We start from the raw sequence: 19743 nt of genomic DNA on the forward strand, positions 1-19743 counted from the left end.
TGCAGGCAAGGAGTTTGGGCTAAGGCTACTTTAGAACTCAGCATGTATCTGCAGAGTAAGCAGCACAAAGTCAAAGAAGGACTTGGAGACTACCAACATATGAGGTACAGCTGGGGAGAAATGATTAGAGTAGGGGAAGAATACAGAAACTACAGAACTAAAGAATTTCTAACAGAGGACACGTGAAATGCATCAGTAATATCAAAACTGAAAAATTCTTCCTTACGATTCGAGGTATGGAAAAATTCTCCCATACTCTGAGGTAAATGGTAACCTTGGGGAAAGCAGTTTCAGAGTGGATGAGAACAAAGTGAGGTGATGCTTGAGAAAGGATGAGAATTTTGTGTGGAGAGTAGCAGGGCAGGAAGGGAGCAACAAAGTCCTGAAATACTGAGTAGTGAGGCTGGAGAAAGAAACAGATATAAAAGGGCCCAAACTGCCACACACAGGATTTGGCTATACGCAGGGTTGTGGTTCAGAAAGATTGCTCATGGGCCAAACTGATTTTGGATTTTCTTCTCTAGTTGTGCTCAGCTGCACAACAAAGAATGATCTGGCAAAGTATGAGCCGAGATTGGGAGCTTGTTAGAGGTACAGTTGAGCTAGAGAGAACATAATAGGACAGAGGTTTAGAGAACTCCATGAAGTGAAAGAGCAAGTGTAATAAAGAGTAGCAGAAGCGAAATTATGGAATAATAAAGCCAGAAAAAGGGATATGTGAGGTTTCTGAGGAAGAGTGGTTCTGGAAGCAAGGTGCAGAGTGTAACTAACTGTAGGAATTAGTAAGTTACACTGTAACATTTGGCACTGGAGAAATTAAGGAGTAATTCTTGAAAAGTACAATGTATTGCTTTTCTTTTTTCTGTCATAATAGTTTGTCTTGGAGATCACTTGGTATTTACACTGCTTCATTATTTTTAGTTTCGGTTTATTTCATGATTTGACAAGTATTTGCTGAGTGCCTATTATGATCAATGAGTTGTACTGCACCCAGTAGCAATAACCTTGTGTTCCAGTGGGTGAGACAAGAAACAAGCCACAAAGAACAGTTATACAATTATTAAAGTCTGATTGAAATGAGTCCTCGAAAGGAAAAGCCACAAGCCACAGAGTATAAACCACTGAAGTAGTTTGGAAGGCTAGGGGAAATAAGAAAGGCTCCTTTCTCCAAGTGAAACTAATCCTCAGATAAAGCATGAGACGTAATAGTTAATGGGAAAATAATTTTTAAAAATTGCTCTCTGCAATCCATTTCTTAGGGACATGATACAGCTGAAGGGGAAAAAGTAGATGGAGAAACCCAAAGTGATGACAGAGTATGTGCAAAGGCCCTGAAGGAAATAGCACACTGCCTTCAGAAGCATTACAAGTCCAATGTATGGCAGAGAACAAATGAGAGTAGAATGATCATAAGCAAATGAAATAGATGGGCCAAATCATGCTTTTTCATAGGCCATTTAAAGATGTCCTTTGAGCAACGGGGGACCATTAAGGAAATTAAGATGGGTGATAGTGCCTAATTTTATTAAGGCAAATTTTTTTTTGTCAGGGATATAGTCATAAAGTAAGTTACCATCCTTAGAGCTATGTACTAAGGTTGCTTAAGCTCTGAGTATATAGGTGAAATTCATCTGGTCAGCTCTTGCGAGGGCAGTGGTCAACAAGCTTTCTGTAAAGGGCCAAAAAGTAATTTAGGCTTCCTCAGTCATGTGTCTATGTAGCAACTGTGTAGCTCTTCCACTGATATGTAAAGGTACCCATAGATAATATGTAAATAGAAGGGTAGGTTGTGTTTCCGTGAAACTTTTATTATAAGAACAGGGGCAGGCTAGATCTACTGACCTCTGCTTTGAGGTGATCAGAGGGGAAGCTGGACTCCTTCCTGGGGCTCAGTAGTTTTTGGAGGACAATGAGAATATTTTCAAGCTAGAGACTACTAGGATTATCAATCCTCTGCTGATACTCTCTGCCCTCCTTAACTTCTCATTTTTAGGTTTGTTATATGGATGCAAAGTTCATTGAGACTATAAGACTTCCACTTCCACCTATGACAAGAGTACCTAACTAGCCTGCCTGCTTTCACTGTAAAGTTGAACAAAATTTATATGAGGAAACTGCTTTCAGATGTTGGACAACATGCAGCCTAAGACAGTGATCCCCAAGAGAAGAGAAGCTTATAAGGTAAGTGTCAAGAATGCCAAGCTCTATGCTGTAGGATATTATCATAACTCTAGTACCATGAGTTAGAGTATAAGCAGACCTTAGTAGTCCCACTGAGCTAGGGAGGCAAAGAACAGAGGTTGGGGTAGTTACTGTGGCTGTAATCTATAGGGTAAAATACCAAAGAAAAGGAAGCTGGAAAATACCAAAGAAAGGATCTCCAAAAGATTGTGTGGGTTTCCTGGGAGCCCTTAGACTTATATTCAGTGCAAGAATAATCAGGTTTACCAGAAAGCAGTTACTACAAGGTTGAGCAGTGCTAGGGGCTGTTTGAGGCCCAGCCAAGTTAGAATAAAGAGATCTTACTAACTACTCCAGCTATCTATCTTACTTAGACACTAAACATTTAAAGAATTAAAGGAAAGCATAATATTAATGAGTGCATAGATAGGGTCTCAGGAGCAAAATGGGATTTATAAAGAGAATGAAAATGTACTATTGTGAGGGAATGATGATAATGGGGTGGATATGCATGTGGGGTGAGGAAGGAGATATATGGTAAATCTCTGTGCCTTTCTCAATTTTGCCATGAACCTAAATTTAAATAGATTTAATTAAAAAGGAATCATGTGAAAAATATAGAAATTGAAATAACTGAACAAATAAATGAGTAATTGAGACTATACTCATGACATGGCAGAATAGAGAGGTTTGGATCATTTCCTCCCGCCCCTATACAACTATTAAAAATTTTTGCTCAAAGGAAGATCCAGAGGTTTACCAACAGAGTCTAATGACTTTGCCACAGAGATTGTACACTGAAGTTGGTGACTTGCTGTGGAGGAGAGGAAGGAGGTGAAAGGATCATGACCAAGATGGTAGATACCCAACCTGTGAAACAGATTGTGGGATGGTCACCTATTGTCTTACCAGGTGTTATGAATGTGGACAAATATGGAATGTATTTTTTTTAAGATTTATTTATGCATACTAGAGCTGGAGTATAGGCCAGAGATGTGGGGGGTGAGAGGATTCACCAGAGACAGAGTGGGGGGCAGAACAGGCAGACTGACTGAAATACACTGCTGAGGGGAGCAGCGGGCAAGTCAGGAGAGATCTGCTTCGCCATGTGGATTGCTCCCTGGCTGGCTGGGGATCTAACTCATGCTGCAGAGGCTGCGGATTGCTTCATAGTGTGGTGCTTAGCCCCTTGTGCCATCAAGGAGGCCCCTATGGAATGTATTTTAAATAGAATTAATCTGACAGAAATAGAAGACTCAAAAAGTACAAATCACCCAATTGGAAAAAGAGAAATAGGATTTAGGGGAAAAAATGAAGAAACTATATGAGAAATACCAGACTCAATTAGAAGAGGAAACATATGAATAATGGATATTTTAGAAGGGGAAGAGAGAGATACAATGGTATAGAGATCCCATTCAAAGATACAGCTGAGAATGTCTTAGGAAAGAAATAAGCATGGATGTACAGAAAGAGAAAGAACATCTAAATTTTGAAATGCAAAACAATCTATGTGACATCACTATTAAATGATTGTTAAAATTTAATTAGGGGATTTGCATTGTTATAATTTTACTTATCTCTTTAATATTTAGACAAATAGAAGATGGCAGAAATTCTCCTATCTGCTTCTACATTCAACCTGTTGTAATATTTTATTTTGGTTGAAGCATTTGAAAAAAATCTGGCCGTACATCAGAATGTAGTTGGAAAAGGATTATTTAATAGTCCTTTTAGATAATGGTATGTTTAGGATACCGCAGCAAAAATTGACAAGTAGATGAAGGTTTTTCGTTTCTTACAAAAATTATCCTCAAAATTATGACATCGTTGGGTATAGTACAATATAGTGCAAAAACTGCCCAAATCTCTGCACCGTGGTTTTTACAAAGTTAACATGAACTTTCTGGAGTCATATCCCTTCTTTCCCATCTAAGGCATCCATCCTTACTTCTTCTTTCAAAACTCTCAGGCTACAGGGCAGAGGAGAGCAGACCTGGCCTGTCATAAACCTAGCTTGCTTAGAAGTTCAGGATTGGTATAAGGTGGATTTGGTTCCTTTTAACTCCTAGGCCAAACCCTGAATAGGTGAATTTTAAGAAATATTTTCCCCTTATATAAGCATATATTTATAAAATATGCCTCAGCATAAAAATTTTAAGACCCACATGCAATACAGGTTCCAAAGAAAAAAGCACCACTGCAGTCCTTTCTCTTCTCTGACCATGATATGTCTTTGTTTTAGTGCACTTTTACAGAGTTTGCTGATGTCCTGAACATAACCTGCCCTAGCCAAGTCACAGTCCTCTCAAAGCTCTCGTGACTTTTTTCTCGTATTTTTGGCCTAGAACTTTGGCTTCTCTGCACCCTGGGTCCAACTTATATTTCCCGACCATTTCATCTAATATGTCTTACTATAAGCCATGTTCTTCAGCAAGGTCAGACCATCACTGACTGTGAACAGTCCCCATGTTCTCCTCTCCAGAACTGTCTCCTGATGGAACCAACCCGGTGATAGCTTCCTAGCTATTCCACAGGAAGAATCGTGGGTTCCATTGCCACCACAATGCCTTCAGATGTTTTTACATGGAGTTCATTATTGTCTCAGGTGAGGTTATGATTTCTCAATGAAATAATTTTTCCCTAATCAGGTTTATCCAATTAAGAGTTTTCTCAAAACTTGGGGTAGTAAAGGAGGCAAGATATAAGATTTTTATTGAAAGTAGTTTAAATACTATGCACAATTCACTTGAAATGTACTTTTCATATTTTTCTGTCTATACTTAAAAAACATTCCTAAAAGGTAAGTTAAATGCAAAAACATATAATGCATCCATATAGTTAAACAATCCTTTTCCCTATGAAGGCAAAATGATTGAGAAATGTTTATTTTCCTCCTTAAAATGGCTAATCCAGGTCATAATATGGCTGCAGGTCATAAATTCACATGACTTCTTTCATTGCCTCTCTCCCATAAATCCACTAATCTTTCAAAAGTACATCATTGAGGTGCTGGCCTTTGCACTGAAACAGAATGGTATTCGGTCTTACAGGTCTGTGTTCCAGCGGACAGATGGGCTCCTGTTCTCTACACTCGCCACCATGTCTTCAATGGCATTCCAGTCAAGCTTGCTGAGGATGCTGCCAGTGCTCTCAGACACGCTGTCCAGGCCACCCGCCCCCAAAGGAGGTTCTGGCTCCTCTTCAGCTGATGACAAGTCCTATAAAATTCAGAAAGATAGTCAGTTTTGGTCCTAACCTGAGAAAAAATAAATGGAACATGAAATAAGCTTTCCAAAGGCTCTACAGCTGCTAATCTACCAAAAGGTGAAAGAAATGGGAAGAGAACCAGTGCTGTGGTTGCCCAGCACAGCTGGAACAGCAATAGCTTAAACAGTATCTGATACAACTAGATGCTGGCGCCCAATCTGAAGAATGACCACAATGGATTTTTCTACTTCTAGCACAATGACCTGTTCTAACATTTTTTTAATTACAAACAAAACACAAAGTCAATTCTGAAAAAAATAAACACTGGAATATTAAGCCAAAAGTGTAAATGCTTTGAATCACTACTTCTAAATTACCTAACAATGTTTCAGCATCTCTACTTCCCATTAAAAAAAATAAAATAAATTAAAAATCACAACAAACACAGAGGAATCGGTAGGCAAATTGAAATGTGGAATAATGCTTACGTGTAGAAGGGAACTGTGACTCTCATGAAGAATCTTATGGATGTCTGAAGGCAACGTCCAGGGACTCACCACAGTCTCCTCTCTCTCATATTCTACAGACATCTGCTTGGTGTGAGGTACAAGTCCAGTCCCTCCATGATTTTCTCTATGCTGATGTCTACCACATGGAGCAATAGACCCTTCAAGGGCAAAGAACAGAAGTGGACACTGGAAATAATTCATTTGTGAGTTTGTTCATTTATTATCATTAAATCCAAAGCAGTCGTATTTTAACCTAAATATTTGAATCACGTGGTTGAGATACGATTTGCTTTAGAGTTCTAACAAATCCTGTTCTGGCCACCCACCTCTTTTTACTTTAAAGTAATGGGAACCTCCACGTCCAGAGAGTCCAGGGAGGAGAGGCCACAGATATAATGGAATTACAGTAAGTTCCAACTCCAAAGCGGGGTGAACTTGGGGTTGGGCCCTCCTTTTCTCTTATGGAAAGTCTTGTGGAGGGTCCCCAGGAGTGATACTTTAGCATCTTCACTCAGACTTCATACCTACAATCTCCCTTTGAGCACAGGCATCAGGGTAAGTGCACTGATAACATGCTATGTATGGTCTCTTATTCCTTACTGAATATCAGCATTTGTTGAAAAGAAACTTTCCTCCCAGCGAGTGCCCAAAACAGCTTAGCAAAACCATCAATTCATTATGTTTCTCCGCACAAGGTCTTAGAAGAGCTCCCCCCTCCCCAACACAATATTCCAAAGCCAATGTTTCAGTAAGTTCTACCCCTCACTAAGGTGACCTGAAGAAATATGCAAGGTCTGAGGTATGATGAGATGTTAACACAGGTCTTGACAAAAAGTCATACAGTTTCCTGAAGAAAGAAGAGGTAATAGAATGTTGGAGCTTGGGCTACCTGGCCTTTATGGCTCTACCTTATATACATAAAAGCTAAGGATACACCAAGAAATAAGCCCTCCCACTATCCACCCCCCCAAAAAAAAAACCCCACAAAACACACACCCCTATCCCTACCTTGGCATTTACTATGGGCTAGGTATTTCACTTATGCCCAGTCCCTTGAACTCAATAGAGTGTCCTAGCGCCTGGTCTTTGTTCCTCTTAGATGTCTACATTCTCCCTAGCAGACCTCATCTAGTTTCAAGGCTGTAAATATCAACTCTGAAACCTGTACCTTTAGTTTCATAGAGCAAGCAGCCTTCTTGTCATCTTCGCTTGGATATGCAATGAACAACGCAACCTGAACATGTCTAAAGCCAAACTATTGATGTTTGACCTGAAACTCAGTCTCCCAATAATCTTCCCTGTCTTAGGAAATGCTCAGGTTAAAACCCAACTGTCCTTTCATTTTTACACATCATGCAATCATTCTAGCAGGAAGTCTTAATTTGGTCTGTCTTCAAAATATATTCCAAATCTGACAATTTTCTTCCATTTTTATTGTTATGACCCCAGTCTAATAGCTCTCTCCTCTACCTTCTGTTCTTTCTTGCCTTGCTTAATTTCCTCCAAAGGGGTCCCACTGAATTCAGAGTAAAATCTAAACTCCATGCTTTAGCATACATCACCTAGCCTCTCTCTGAAACTATCTCTCGGGTCACTTTCTCATGTTAAATCTTTTCAGCATTTGGGATCTTCAACCAACACCACCTTCTCAAAGAGACTGTCCAGACAGTCTCCAAATTTTACCTTTGTGTTGCTCATGACTAAAAGTGCCTGAAACATAAAGAGCTCAAAGTATGGTTGCTGAATGAATACTCTTCATGAAAATCCAATTGTTTTTCTGCCCAAATTTAGGAAAGTGAGGCTTTCCTAATTTGCCCAACATGATGGAACTGATCTATACCCTGAAACTGAGTTGACATGCTTACTTTCTATCATTTGGGGTGAAGAAAGAATAGTACTTAGAGGGCCCTTTAGGATAGTTTCATATCATTGAGTGAGAAATGGGTCATTTAATCTGGATCCCCAAGACAGCAGCTTTCTAAAAACTTGCATCCTTCCACAGGGAGGGGGGTGGTTGTATAGTCGATAAACACTTTTGGTGTTTTTCTTTTGAATGGCTCCAAGGATCTGAAAGAACAAGACATTCCATAGCACCTGTGATCACCACATTAGTATGGAATGTGAGAGCTGTGCTCCAGTTAAAAAAAGGCTTGACCTTTTTTCTATTTAGACATCATGAGGTGACATCACCAAGACAGTGACTGAAGATGTTATTTGCTTCAATCAATAGAGGAACAACTATCAGGAACAGGACAACACTGAGAGAACCCCACAGCAGAGTGGCAAAGGCTGAAGCACCCCGACACCTCAAAGACCAACACAGACTGCCTCAGAACTGATGCCAAGGAGAGCCACGCGATGGTGTGACAGAAGGTGGGTACAGAGCAATGTGCATCAGTAGTGGTCTGGGGGTGATGAACACAGCAGGGCTGTTAGCCCAGCCAAAGGGGAGGTAAGAGCAGGAACTGTGTGGTGGCACACATCCTGGCTCTGGTGTGAACCCCAAGTACAAAAGCTGAGTTGGGACCAGCAAGGATAATGGAGAAAGCACTCTGCACCACATCGGCCCTCCTTCCACTTCCCAGGAACAGTATTTGCACCATGAAGTGTACTGACAGCAGGTAGACTTCCAAGTCTTAAATTATCCGTGGCTGCTTCTTTTTTAATCTTTTATGTTTTAAAGTATATTTAAGGTCATTTATGATGGTATTTTTAAAAATACAAAAGATTAAAACAATCCAAATGGGGCCTCCCCTGTGGCGCAGTGGTTGAGCACTGGGTTGTGAAGCTGCCTGCAGCCTCTGCAGTGCCGGTTCGATCCCCGGCCTCCGGGTGAGGGTCCCACATGGCGCGCAGACCTCTCCTGCCGCCCGCTGCTCCCCTCAGCAGTGTACTTCGTCACTCTGCCTGTTCTACTCTCCACTCTGGCTCTAGTGAGTTCTCTCACCCTCCCGCGCTTCTGACTATGCCCCGTGCTTGTATAAATAAATGAATAAATCTTTAAAAAAAAAATCCAAATGGTCATTAAACTATATCCATAAAATGAAATATGTAACATTTAAAATGGATAATAGTTTTTTGTATTGATGTGAAACAGTCTTAAGATACATAGTATATTTAAAAAAAAAGTTGTGTATATTTAAAAAAAAAGTTGTGTTAAGAATCATCAATACGAAATTGGACAAATAAGTTATAGTACTTTGTTATCATCCATGGTTAAAAGCATGGATAGACCCCTATATGATGACATGGCAAGACTGCAGAAATTTAATCTCAAAAACACAGAAAGTTGCAGAAAATTAAGTATCTAGCATGATGCCATATGTAAAGGTTTTTTAAGATACTACAAAAATAATACAAATGTTATCAATGAATATATATGTGTGTGTGTGTGTGTGTATATATATATGAAAGAGACACACCCAATTGATGATGGGGAGTTTCTGAGGAAGTGAAAAGGAGAATGAAATTGGAAAAAGGGCTCAAAAAAAGTTCTGAATTTGTTGGTAATTCTTTGTTTCCTTCAAAGTAAACAATATCACCCTTACACCTAGCTAGTAAACATTTGTCTTTCCTTGACCTTGCTCTTTAAACTTTCTCACATAATCACAAAACTCCAGAAATAAAAATGTATCTATTTTTAAATGCACACAAGTCTTTCATTTAGGATTTGCTGAGTTCTCTAACATAAAATGTGCATAAAGAATGGCAACAATACACATTTTTTTCACTGTTGTAAAATAGTATACTTTACAATTTTTTATTTGCAATTTATTGAAAAAAATTTTAACTTAGGTAATATTACGATTCCCCCCACCCCCCATCACCAGAGTGTACCCACCACCAAATCACCCACAGTCCACCACCATAGTCCTCTGTGCTTCTTCCCTCTTTGTTCTTGGCCCCTCCCACTCCTTCCCAGCTCTGGATGCGTCAGTACTATAGTCAGCGCTCAGGTAACTTTTTAAACTCTTTACCTGACTCTTAGTTTGGTTTTGCTATATTCCACACAGTAGTGATACCATCCAGTATTTATCTTTCCCTTTATGACTTATTTCACCTAGCATTACCCCTTCCAGCACCACTTATATACCACAAATGGCATGAGTTTATCTTTTCTGAATCACTGAGTAATACTCCATTGTGTAAATATACCACCTCTTCTGATCTGTTCTTGGGCATTTAGGTTGTTTCCATAATTTGGCTATTGTGTATAGTGCTGCAATAAACATAGGGATGCAGGTTTCCTTTCAAATTAATATTTTTTAACTTTTCAGGTAGATGCCTCGGAGTGGAATTACTGGGTCATATGCAGATCCATTTTTAATCTTTTGGATTCCGACACACTGATTTCTGTAAGGGCTAGACCAGTCTTTTCTTTTCTTTTCTTTTCTTTTCTTTTCTTTTCTTTTTTTTTTAAGAACTGGGATACATGTCAGAGGCATGGGAGGGTGAGAGAATTCACTAGAGACAGAGCGGGGAGCAGAACAGGCAGATGGACCAAAGACACTGCTGAGGGGAGCAGTGGGCGAGGCAGGAGAGGTCTGCCATGCCATGTGGGTTTCTCCCTGGCCAGCCATGAATTGAACCCATGCCGCAGTGGCTACGGACAGCTTCAGAGTGTGGCACTCAACCCGCTGAGCCACCAGACTGGTCAGTCTTTATTCCCATCAGCATTTGTTGTTTCTGGTCTTTTCAATGGGCCATCCTCACAGATTTGAGGTGGTATCTCATTGTGGTCTTAATTTGCCTTTTTCTAAGAAGTTATGATGAACATTTTTTCATGTGCCTGTTGGCCATCTGTATGTCTTTTTTTTTTTTTTTTTTTATAGAGGCATGCTTTATTTATTTGTTTGCTGGTTTGTTTGTTTGTTTTGTTTATACATGCACTGGGTACAGTCAGAAGTGCGGGAGGGTGAGAGAATTCACCAGAGCCAGAGCGGGGAGCAGAGCAGGCAGAAGGACCGAAGTACACTGTTGAGGGGAGCAGCGGGCGGCAGGAGAGGTCTGCACGCCATGTGGGACGCTCCTCCTCCGGTGGCCGGGGAGCAGCCGGGGATCGAACCGGCGCCACAGAGGCCGCGCGCAGTTTCGCAACCCAGCGCTCAACCGCTGCGCCACCGGGGAGGCCCCATCTGTATGTCTTCTTTGGAGAAGTATCTTTTTAATTTTCCTACCCATTGTATGATTGGGATATTTTGTTTTTGTTGAGTTGTGTGAGTTCTTTGTAGATCTTTGATATCTGTCCTTTTTCAGATGTATGTATGGTGTTGCAAATATTTTCTTCCACACAATAGGGTGTGTTTTCATTTTAGTTACAGTTTATTTGGCTGTACCGATGCTTTTACTTTGATGTGCTTATTTATGTCCTCTGTTCTCCCAGTTATTTATGTTCTCTTTTGTTTTCCTTGCTGTTGGGGAAGAATACCTAAAGATATTACTGCAGCTTATGTCATAAAGTATTTTGCCTGTTTTCTCTTATGTATTTTATGGCTTTAAGTCTTATTTCCAAATCTTTTATTCATCTTAAATTTATTTTTGTGTATGGTGTAAACCATAAATAATATAGAAGAATAAGAAATATATAGGCAATACACATCTTGACACTGACCTTGGAGATATGTTTGGGGCCACATCCAACAGCAAGGGAAGCAAAAGCAAAAATAAACAAATGAACTACATCAATATAAAAAGTTTCTGCAAAGCAAAAGAAATCTGCATCAAGACAAAAAGGCATCCTACTGAATACAAAAAAATATTTGCACATCATACATCTGACAAAGGGTTAATATCCAAAATATACAAAGAAATAATACAACTGTACACTAAAAAAAAAAAAAAACTGATTAAAAAATGGGCAGAGAATCTGAATATTCACTTCTCCAAAGAAAACATACAGATGGCCAACAGGCACTTGAGAAGATATTCATTATCTCTTATTATTAGGGAAATAAAAATTGAAACAACAATGAGATAGCACCTCATACTTATGAAAATGGCTATTGGTAAGACTTTTTTTAAAGATTTATTTATGCATACAAGAACTGGGGTGTAGGCCAGAGGTGTGAGGGGTGAGAGGATTCACCAGAGACAGAGTGGGGAGCAGAACAGGCAGATTGAAATACACTGCTGAGGAAAGCAGCAGTTGAGCCAAAAGAGGTCTGCTGCGCCATGTGGGCCAGCCCCCTGGCCAGGGATCAAACTCATACTGCAGTGGCTACAGATAGCTTCATAGTGCTGCACCACCAGGGAGGCCTCTGGTAGGATTTCAGAAAGCAGAATGAGAGCAATATAGAGTCCTCAAAAACTAAAAATAGAAATTCCATATGATCCTGTTATCCTACTTCTATGTATTTACCTGAAAAATACAAAGCACTAATTCAAAGAAATATATGCACCCCTATGTTTATTGCACCATTGTAGGCCAAGAACTAGAAAGAACCTTAGTGTCCATCAAGATGACTAGATAAAAAAAGTGTGCGTGTGCATGTGTGTATATGTATATATTACTCGACTAAAAAAAATGAAATCCTGTCATTTACAACAGTATAGATTATGCTTCTGAAATAAATCAGATGCAGAAATTACTGTATGATTTCACGCATATGTGATGTATAGAGAAACCAAACAAACCATGAATAAAAAACGAATTTTTAGCCAAAAGACCAGTGATTGGTTACCAGAGGGAAGGGGGAAGGGAAATAGGTAAAGCAGCTAAAGGGGTCGATTGTTTGGTGAAGGATAGAATTGGACTTTTAGGAGAGAACTTAATATAGTATATGCAGATTTTGATTTTAAATGCTGCACACCTGCATAACAATCTTACCTAATGTTATGTAGTGCTACTACTGAAAGTTCTATGTTAAAAGTGTTCAGTAAGATCTCATTTTACGTCACTGATACATTCTTGGAAATTATGACTACTTTTATTTTTTACATCATTGTTCATTTTTAAACAATGTTTGCTTCCCCCCACCCCCTCAGGTGTAGTCCCCATAGAGTTTCCTTCACCAGAAATTATGATTTTAAGAGAAATGATGTATAAGGAAAGTAGATCTCACATAACCTTATTTTGTTCAATTTGGGCTGGATTTTTTTTTTCTCATCAATATTATAATGAAATAATGTTGAATGAAATGTTATTTGAGGACCCGCAGTGTTTCTGTAAATATTAGTAAGATACAAATTGAAAAACATCTAGGAACAGACAATAGGACTGCACATGTGAACACTGTTATAAAAAAGTTGAGACTGAAGGAGGTAAAAAGAAAAACCAACAGGAGCTTAAGCAGTACTGAAAGGATCAGCTGTTTCTCTCCAAAGTAGAGAGTGGTGCTGAAGGTTTCTCTTCAAGAATTCAGGATATAAGAAGAGATTAGCAAAGGCTATACCCATGAACTAATCCTAGTTCCCATGTATGCCACAGTTAATTTAGTATCTAAGCTTCTGTTACTCCAGTTTTGTTAAATGAACATAATTATTGCCACCTAGAAAGAATGACAAAATTAAACCATCACCAAGTCTGAAGAAACGAAATTGAACAATCCTGTATTTCAGTGTAAACCTTTACCTACAAGGTTTCTAAAAGCTGAAGTACTATCACTGACTTTCTCTCACCTTGCTTTACCCAGGGATGGCTCTGAAATTTCCTTCTCTTCAGATCAGAATGTATTTCTCTAGGATTTATTCGGGACATCCGATCTTGAGATAAAAATATGAAAAAAATTCTATGAAAATGAGCACATGCATAACTTTTTGGAGTAGGGTGTTCCTGCACTTTCTGTGTAGGAGAGTGAACACTGCCACTCAGATTCTTTACAACATATTGCTAATGTCTACAAAGTGTAGCCTGAGAAATCAGAAACTGAATCGTAAAATGAAATCCATTGTTTCTGCTGAACAGGAAACCCCTGTTCCTCCTTGTCACTTAGGGGCCACAGTCAAGGTAAACACATCCAATTTAGACATCTGGAGTGATACCCAATTCCTTCCTCTGAGGGAGAGGGCTACCACTGGACAATGAAAGAATACTTCTTTTGCCTTTCTATAGGCAAGGCCTCATGCTAGGTCATAACTCTCTTCAAGAACACAAAATCCTGAATCTCTACTGCTTTCATAAATAATGTAATACAAATATACATATAATTTCAGCTATTTTTAGAGGCAACATTATTTATGTTCTCCTCTAATATAAACTAATAGGTATTTGCTTAGAAAATGAAAGGCTATGCTATAAGGTATAGGGTATTCTAAGCTAGAAAACGTTTTACCAGATTGAAATGAGAGGATTTAAAAGAAAAAAAAAAAAAAAAAAAAGCCTGGGACTGTAAATTAAAAGCATAGGAAATGATGCCTTTTAAGACTAAAACTGAGGACCTCTTCGGTGGTGCAGCGGTTGAGCGCTGGGTTGTGAAGCTGCCTGCAACTTCTGCAGTACTGGTTCGATTCCTGGCTGCTCCCCGGCCACCGGAGGAGGGTCCTGCATGGCGTGCAGACCTCTCCTGCCGCCCGCTGCTCCCCTCAGCAGTGTACTTCGGTCCTTCTTCCTGCTCTGCTCCCCGCTCTGGCTCTGGTGAATTCTCTCACCCTCCCGCGCTTCTGACTATAACCCAGTGCTTGTATAAATAAATAAATAAATCTTAAAAAAAAAAAAAATGGAAGAAGAGAGCTGGGCTTGAGTCCAGATCTTTAAAAAAATAAAATAAAATAAGACTAAAACTGATCCTAATAAACTATCGGTTTGATGCATGCATAGGGAAAAGAATGGAAAAAGAACCAAGTAGAATTTCTAGAAGATATAGCCACTGACATTGAAACTTTATAGAGACGTTTTATAGCAGAGTAGACAGGGCTGAAGAGAGATGTGGTGAACTGAAAGAGGACTCTTTAGACAGGAGGCAGCAGTGGAGGGAGAGGCATAATAGCATCACTAGCCTAATCCACATTTCTCATCATTTTTATAGTACATATAAGTTATAATCATCCCTGCCAAATTTCCTTCTTTTCTGCAAATTGGGATAATGCCACAGGTTTTACTGGGTTCATGTAAGGATTAAGTGCGATCGTGAATATAAAGTATTAAGATAATACTTTGGATCGGGAAAGTTCTCCATAGCAGTTGGCTATAATTTTTATTATTCTAAGTAGTCACTTAACTTCTCTAAGCCTCAGTTTCTTCAGCTGTAAGGCAGGGCTAGTAGTTGTCCTGACTATCATGGTTGCTATAAGGAGCTAGTAGGAGAATGAATCTGTAAGTCGTTTTTAAACTGTGAAGAGTAGCGTGGGGTCAGTGAGAGACTGGAGGGAGGGACTGGGAATTAACATTACAAGACTCAATGTGCCGTGCCTCTTCTCAACTCTTCTAACATAAGGCAAAACTGGGCCTAAAATCCCCAAACTTATTGACTATGTGCTCTGTGACTGATTCTGAGTATTTATTTTTATGTTCAGCAGCATGCAAAGCTCATTACATACATTCTCACTATTAAAATATGTATTTTGAAGTGAGAAAATTGAAGCTTACATAAGTGCATTAGGAATTTGCCTGAGGTGTCAAGTCAGTGGTGAACTAGGAGCTCAAACAAGTGAATTCCACAGCTTTTTCTCTGAACCACACCACACAATCTTCATTCTGAAATCTATATTTAAAATGTCTAATATTTATGATTTTTAAAAATTTAGCATTGTGCCACGAACTTTCCATTATTTATCCCTTACCTTTTTGGAAGGTAGACACTTTGGCTCCACCAGCTTTTTTTGGTATGGCGAAAGTGGCAGTTCCTGTGAAGAGAGGCACACTGTCTTTAACTTCCCATACAAGGTGTTTTATATGTCATAACTTCTATGAAGACAAAAACTTTGTTCTGATTAGCAGGGGTCATAAAAATGGTGGCTGAATTGAACTAAGAAAACAAAACAAAAGTGCAGATGAAGGAATGGAAAATTCTAATGCTTGTAATTCTTATAGAACAACCAAGGTCCTTTTTCAACTGGCAAATGTGCCTTGACAATACCTCTGGCAACTGGAAAAGTCATGCATACAAGCCTATTAAGAAATAAGCACCTACACAGAATAGCAAGTTATTTTTTGCAGGAGAATGATTAACAAATACCTGGAGTCTCTTAAACTCCAGGATTAACAGCAGCCATTTACTGTTCCTATCATACAAAATGCTTTACCTTAATCCTCATCATCTCTCTGAGGCAGGTTTAAAGTAATATATCTGAAAGCACAAAGCAAGCAGCAGACCTGGCATAAAGACCTAAGAACAGAAGACTCTAAAGGCTGGTCCTTCTTTTTTTCATGGTTACCATGCCTCTCAGTTATTTACTATATAGTCTCTATACTATTTTTGGTAGAGCAAATACAAAACAGGCAACAAAAAAAGGTGGTAGCTGGGAGGGGTAGGGGAGGGGTGTAAGATGCCGAAAGCATTAAGTATGCAAGCAGGCTGAAGAAATTAGAAATTACATATTGCTTTACAAGATAAACAGCAACACAGTCAACTCCAAGTAAATCTTCAGAAAAACTCTTCTTTGACAAATGAACTGCAGTGAGCTTTAAGATCTTGATGGGTCCTCCACATTATGACATTATGACAGAACTTGCCCCCAGGGTGGCTTGGAACTTATGGAAGAGACTGGGATCACTTATGCCTGAATTTCTCGCCCACTATCTCACAATATTGGGGAGCCTAAAGCCTCTGAATATAGTCAGGTGTAATGCCTGGGTGCTGAATATGGTAGGGCCACATGAGCAGCATGCTGTCTAGTCAGAGAAGACAGTGTTCACAATTCTTTGCCGTGTCTCTTATTTTGCCTTAAATGTCTGGGGAATCTAAATGACAGACTAGCTAGGATAATAGTTCAGCATGTGGTGGTATTCTCTGACACAGAATAAATACTACAATACCTGCCCATTAATATACTTGGACAATAATTGGTTTAGTTATTTTGGCTAAAAGTTATGTTTTTATTTTATCCTATTATTTAGAGTTTCATTTGTTCCATGTGAGTGGTAATGCAAGATAAAGAAGTGTTGCTACCCTCAAAAAATTTAGTCTAGCATGGACTGTAAGTTTTACAAGTAACTACAACATAATACCCGCTGCAGTTGTACTTCAAAGTGGCATAAACTTATGATTGAGGGTTCTGAGGACAAAATATAACTTTTAACTGTTTTAGCCATTATTGCTACCATTTTTCTCTGACATCCCAAGAACAATGCAATTAAGTATTAGCCCCAGTTTATGAATTTTTCGTTTATTTTATAAGAGGGTGAATGACACAATTTTTTACTTACTTTAGCCTAAAATTTACACATATTGCAAAGTGGCTTCAGAAACCCTTCATAAATAAATTCCCAATAAATATTTTTCAGTAGGCTTATATTACATGTTAGCTATGATTATATATTTTATTTTTTTTTTAAAGGAATTGCCAAGTAAACAATTCTTTTTTATTTTTTAATAGAGGCATGTTTTTTATTTATTTATTTGTTTTGGTTTTTTGTTTATACATGCACTGGGTACAGTCAGAAGCGCGGGAGGGTGAGAGAATTCACCAGAGCCAGAGCGGGGAGCAGAACAGGCAGAAGGACCGAAGCACACTGCTGAGGGGAGCAGCGGGCGGCAGGAGAGGTCTGTGCGCCATGTGGGACCCTCCTCTGGTGGCCGGGGAGCAGCCGGGGATCGAACCGGCGCCGCAGAGGCTGCGGGCAGCTTCGCAACCCAGCGCTCAACCGCTGCGCCACCGGGGAGGCCTGATTATATATTTTAATATGTAATCATCTTTCCTATCTTACAAATAAGTATATTTTAGTTAAAACTTACCTTCAAATGTGGAAAAAGATATTTAAAGGGTAAAACTATGACATTACTTCACTTTCAGCCTCTTAGCATTCTGCTTCTATGATATACCCATCCTGAAGCATTTGGTCTGTAAAATTTTGGTCTGTAAAACGGCCTACATCTTTAGGCAGACACATAAAAGATACAAACTCCCAAATAAGTCATATCTAATTCAGTGACTGTTCAAATTTTATTCTACAAGGCCAAATATTCCTAGGGTATTATTATTTCAAAACAAACAAAATCCCACCATGTCTATGAAATGAGAACTGTTTTTCACTAAGATTAGTTTTTACTAATGAAAACACAACTTTGGAGACAAGAAGGAATGGGTTCTAATTACACAAGATAAAAAAACTTAGTCTTACCACGTGGCCAAGGTGAGCTTTGAGGTTGCCCAAGAGTTTTTCCCTTTTGGGCGTAACTTGGTTTAACTATACATCTGACTTTTCCATGTCGATTCATTGGAAAATTGTGAACATGTTGATTCTCTCTAAAGTAGAAATCACATAATTGTTATATTCCTAGAATCCCTTATCAGTGATAAACTATATTTCAAAAAGTCCAAATTCTAGCTGGGATTGATAAAATACTTGAAATGGCTTATTTGTACCTCAGACTTAGTATACATTTAGTGTATAATAACACCTAGCAAACTGTTCTTCACATCTCATATATCGAACTTGAATCCTTTTTCCCCAAAGAAATTATATTTGGTTCTCTCTCTATTCATTTCAAATTTTCCATATAATTGGCAGTTATTTATGTATGTTTGTGTGATTTATATTTATAATCTTAATCATTATTTTGTCAAAAATAGTAATTTTTAACACTTTATTGTCACCTTAATGCAATTACCAATAAATATGATTTTGTATGTTAGACATATATAAGAAAATTTATACTTGGCTACATTTTTCTTTAGCAATCTATGTTCAATTAATTCATGCCTAAGTAACTTATCTCCAAACGCAGTGAAGGTCATTAATTTAAACATAAAGCAGTGTCTACAACTTAATCATCAATAACTAGGCAAGGCGGAAAAGGATAGCAGAGGAGTAAGCTTGTTTCTGCAAGAGGGAAGTCCAATGAAGGAAGCGGGAGAGCAGTTAGGAGGCAAATTATAGAAAGAAATGTTAATACAAACTGCAGAAAAGAAGAAAATAGAATTGAACAGATATCAAAATTAGGCTACGTATGCTAAAGTGCACTCTATTATAGCTTAGAAGTATAAAACCATTTTGTCTTTCTCCCTGAGTACTCTATAAACTTACAAAGATAACATAATTATGGAGTCACTTTTTTCTTTGTTATAATAATTCTAAACAGTGTAGATTTAAGCACATTGAACTTGAGTCACGAAAGCATTACTTTACTTCTTATCACACTTGACATCTTACCAAATAAGATACCAAACCTTGTTTTACCTTCTTGGAGAGAGGGAACGTTGCTGTCTGGAAATTTCTGCAGTTTTGGACTTATTAGGCAACAGTTTCTGTGCCGTTGCTGGTAGTTGTACTGATTCAGATAAAAGCTCATTCATTAGATTGTATGCTTGTGAGATTCGACGACTATAGTGGTCAGAGAGTAGCAATCTTGAGACAAAGAATTAAATAACACTTAGTAAGTGTCACTATCAGTTTTATATTTCTAAAGGGAACATAGTGTTTGAAGACCACCTAGCATTTGTTTTTTTCAGTGCTTTTCAAATGCAATGCAAATTCAAATTTCACATTTCTGAAAACTATTAGGGAGTATTATCAAAGGTATTTTCAAAATCCACATACAGACCTGAACTGGGAAGAGGCAAACAGCAGAAATCAGTCATAAAAATGGAATGGAATAAACTCTCCTAAGAAGGCTAGTGGAGGCTCATTATTTTCCTTGCAGTTATCTCCCAGCATTTTTTATTTGCTGACAAGAGGTCTACTGCAGCCCACAGAATTCCTACAGCATTGTCTACCCCATGGATGAGAGGACGCTCAGGGTAAGCC

At 38.7% G+C, this 19743-nt stretch overlaps 1 protein-coding gene across 1 annotated transcript in view; it reads right to left on the bottom strand.

Moving 5' to 3' along the window:
* Positions 1-5157: 5157 nt before the first annotated feature.
* CPLANE1 (ciliogenesis and planar polarity effector complex subunit 1) overlaps positions 5158-19743 on the bottom strand; it is a 95411-nt gene continuing 80825 nt past the window's right edge. The window contains exons 48-53 of the mRNA XM_084233903.1: positions 19177-19344; positions 18118-18242; positions 15618-15680; positions 13518-13601; positions 5880-6058; positions 5158-5402 (exon numbers count right to left, since the gene is read on the bottom strand). Coding sequence (XP_084090029.1) covers positions 5229-5402; positions 5880-6058; positions 13518-13601; positions 15618-15680; positions 18118-18242; positions 19177-19344 — 793 coding nt within the window. The 3' untranslated portion in view covers positions 5158-5228. The remainder of the gene's footprint in view (positions 5403-5879; positions 6059-13517; positions 13602-15617; positions 15681-18117; positions 18243-19176; positions 19345-19743) is intronic.

This window comes from Talpa europaea, assembly GCF_964194135.1.
Source record: "Talpa europaea genome assembly, chromosome: 5".
Lineage (NCBI taxonomy): Eukaryota > Metazoa > Chordata > Mammalia > Eulipotyphla > Talpidae > Talpa > Talpa europaea.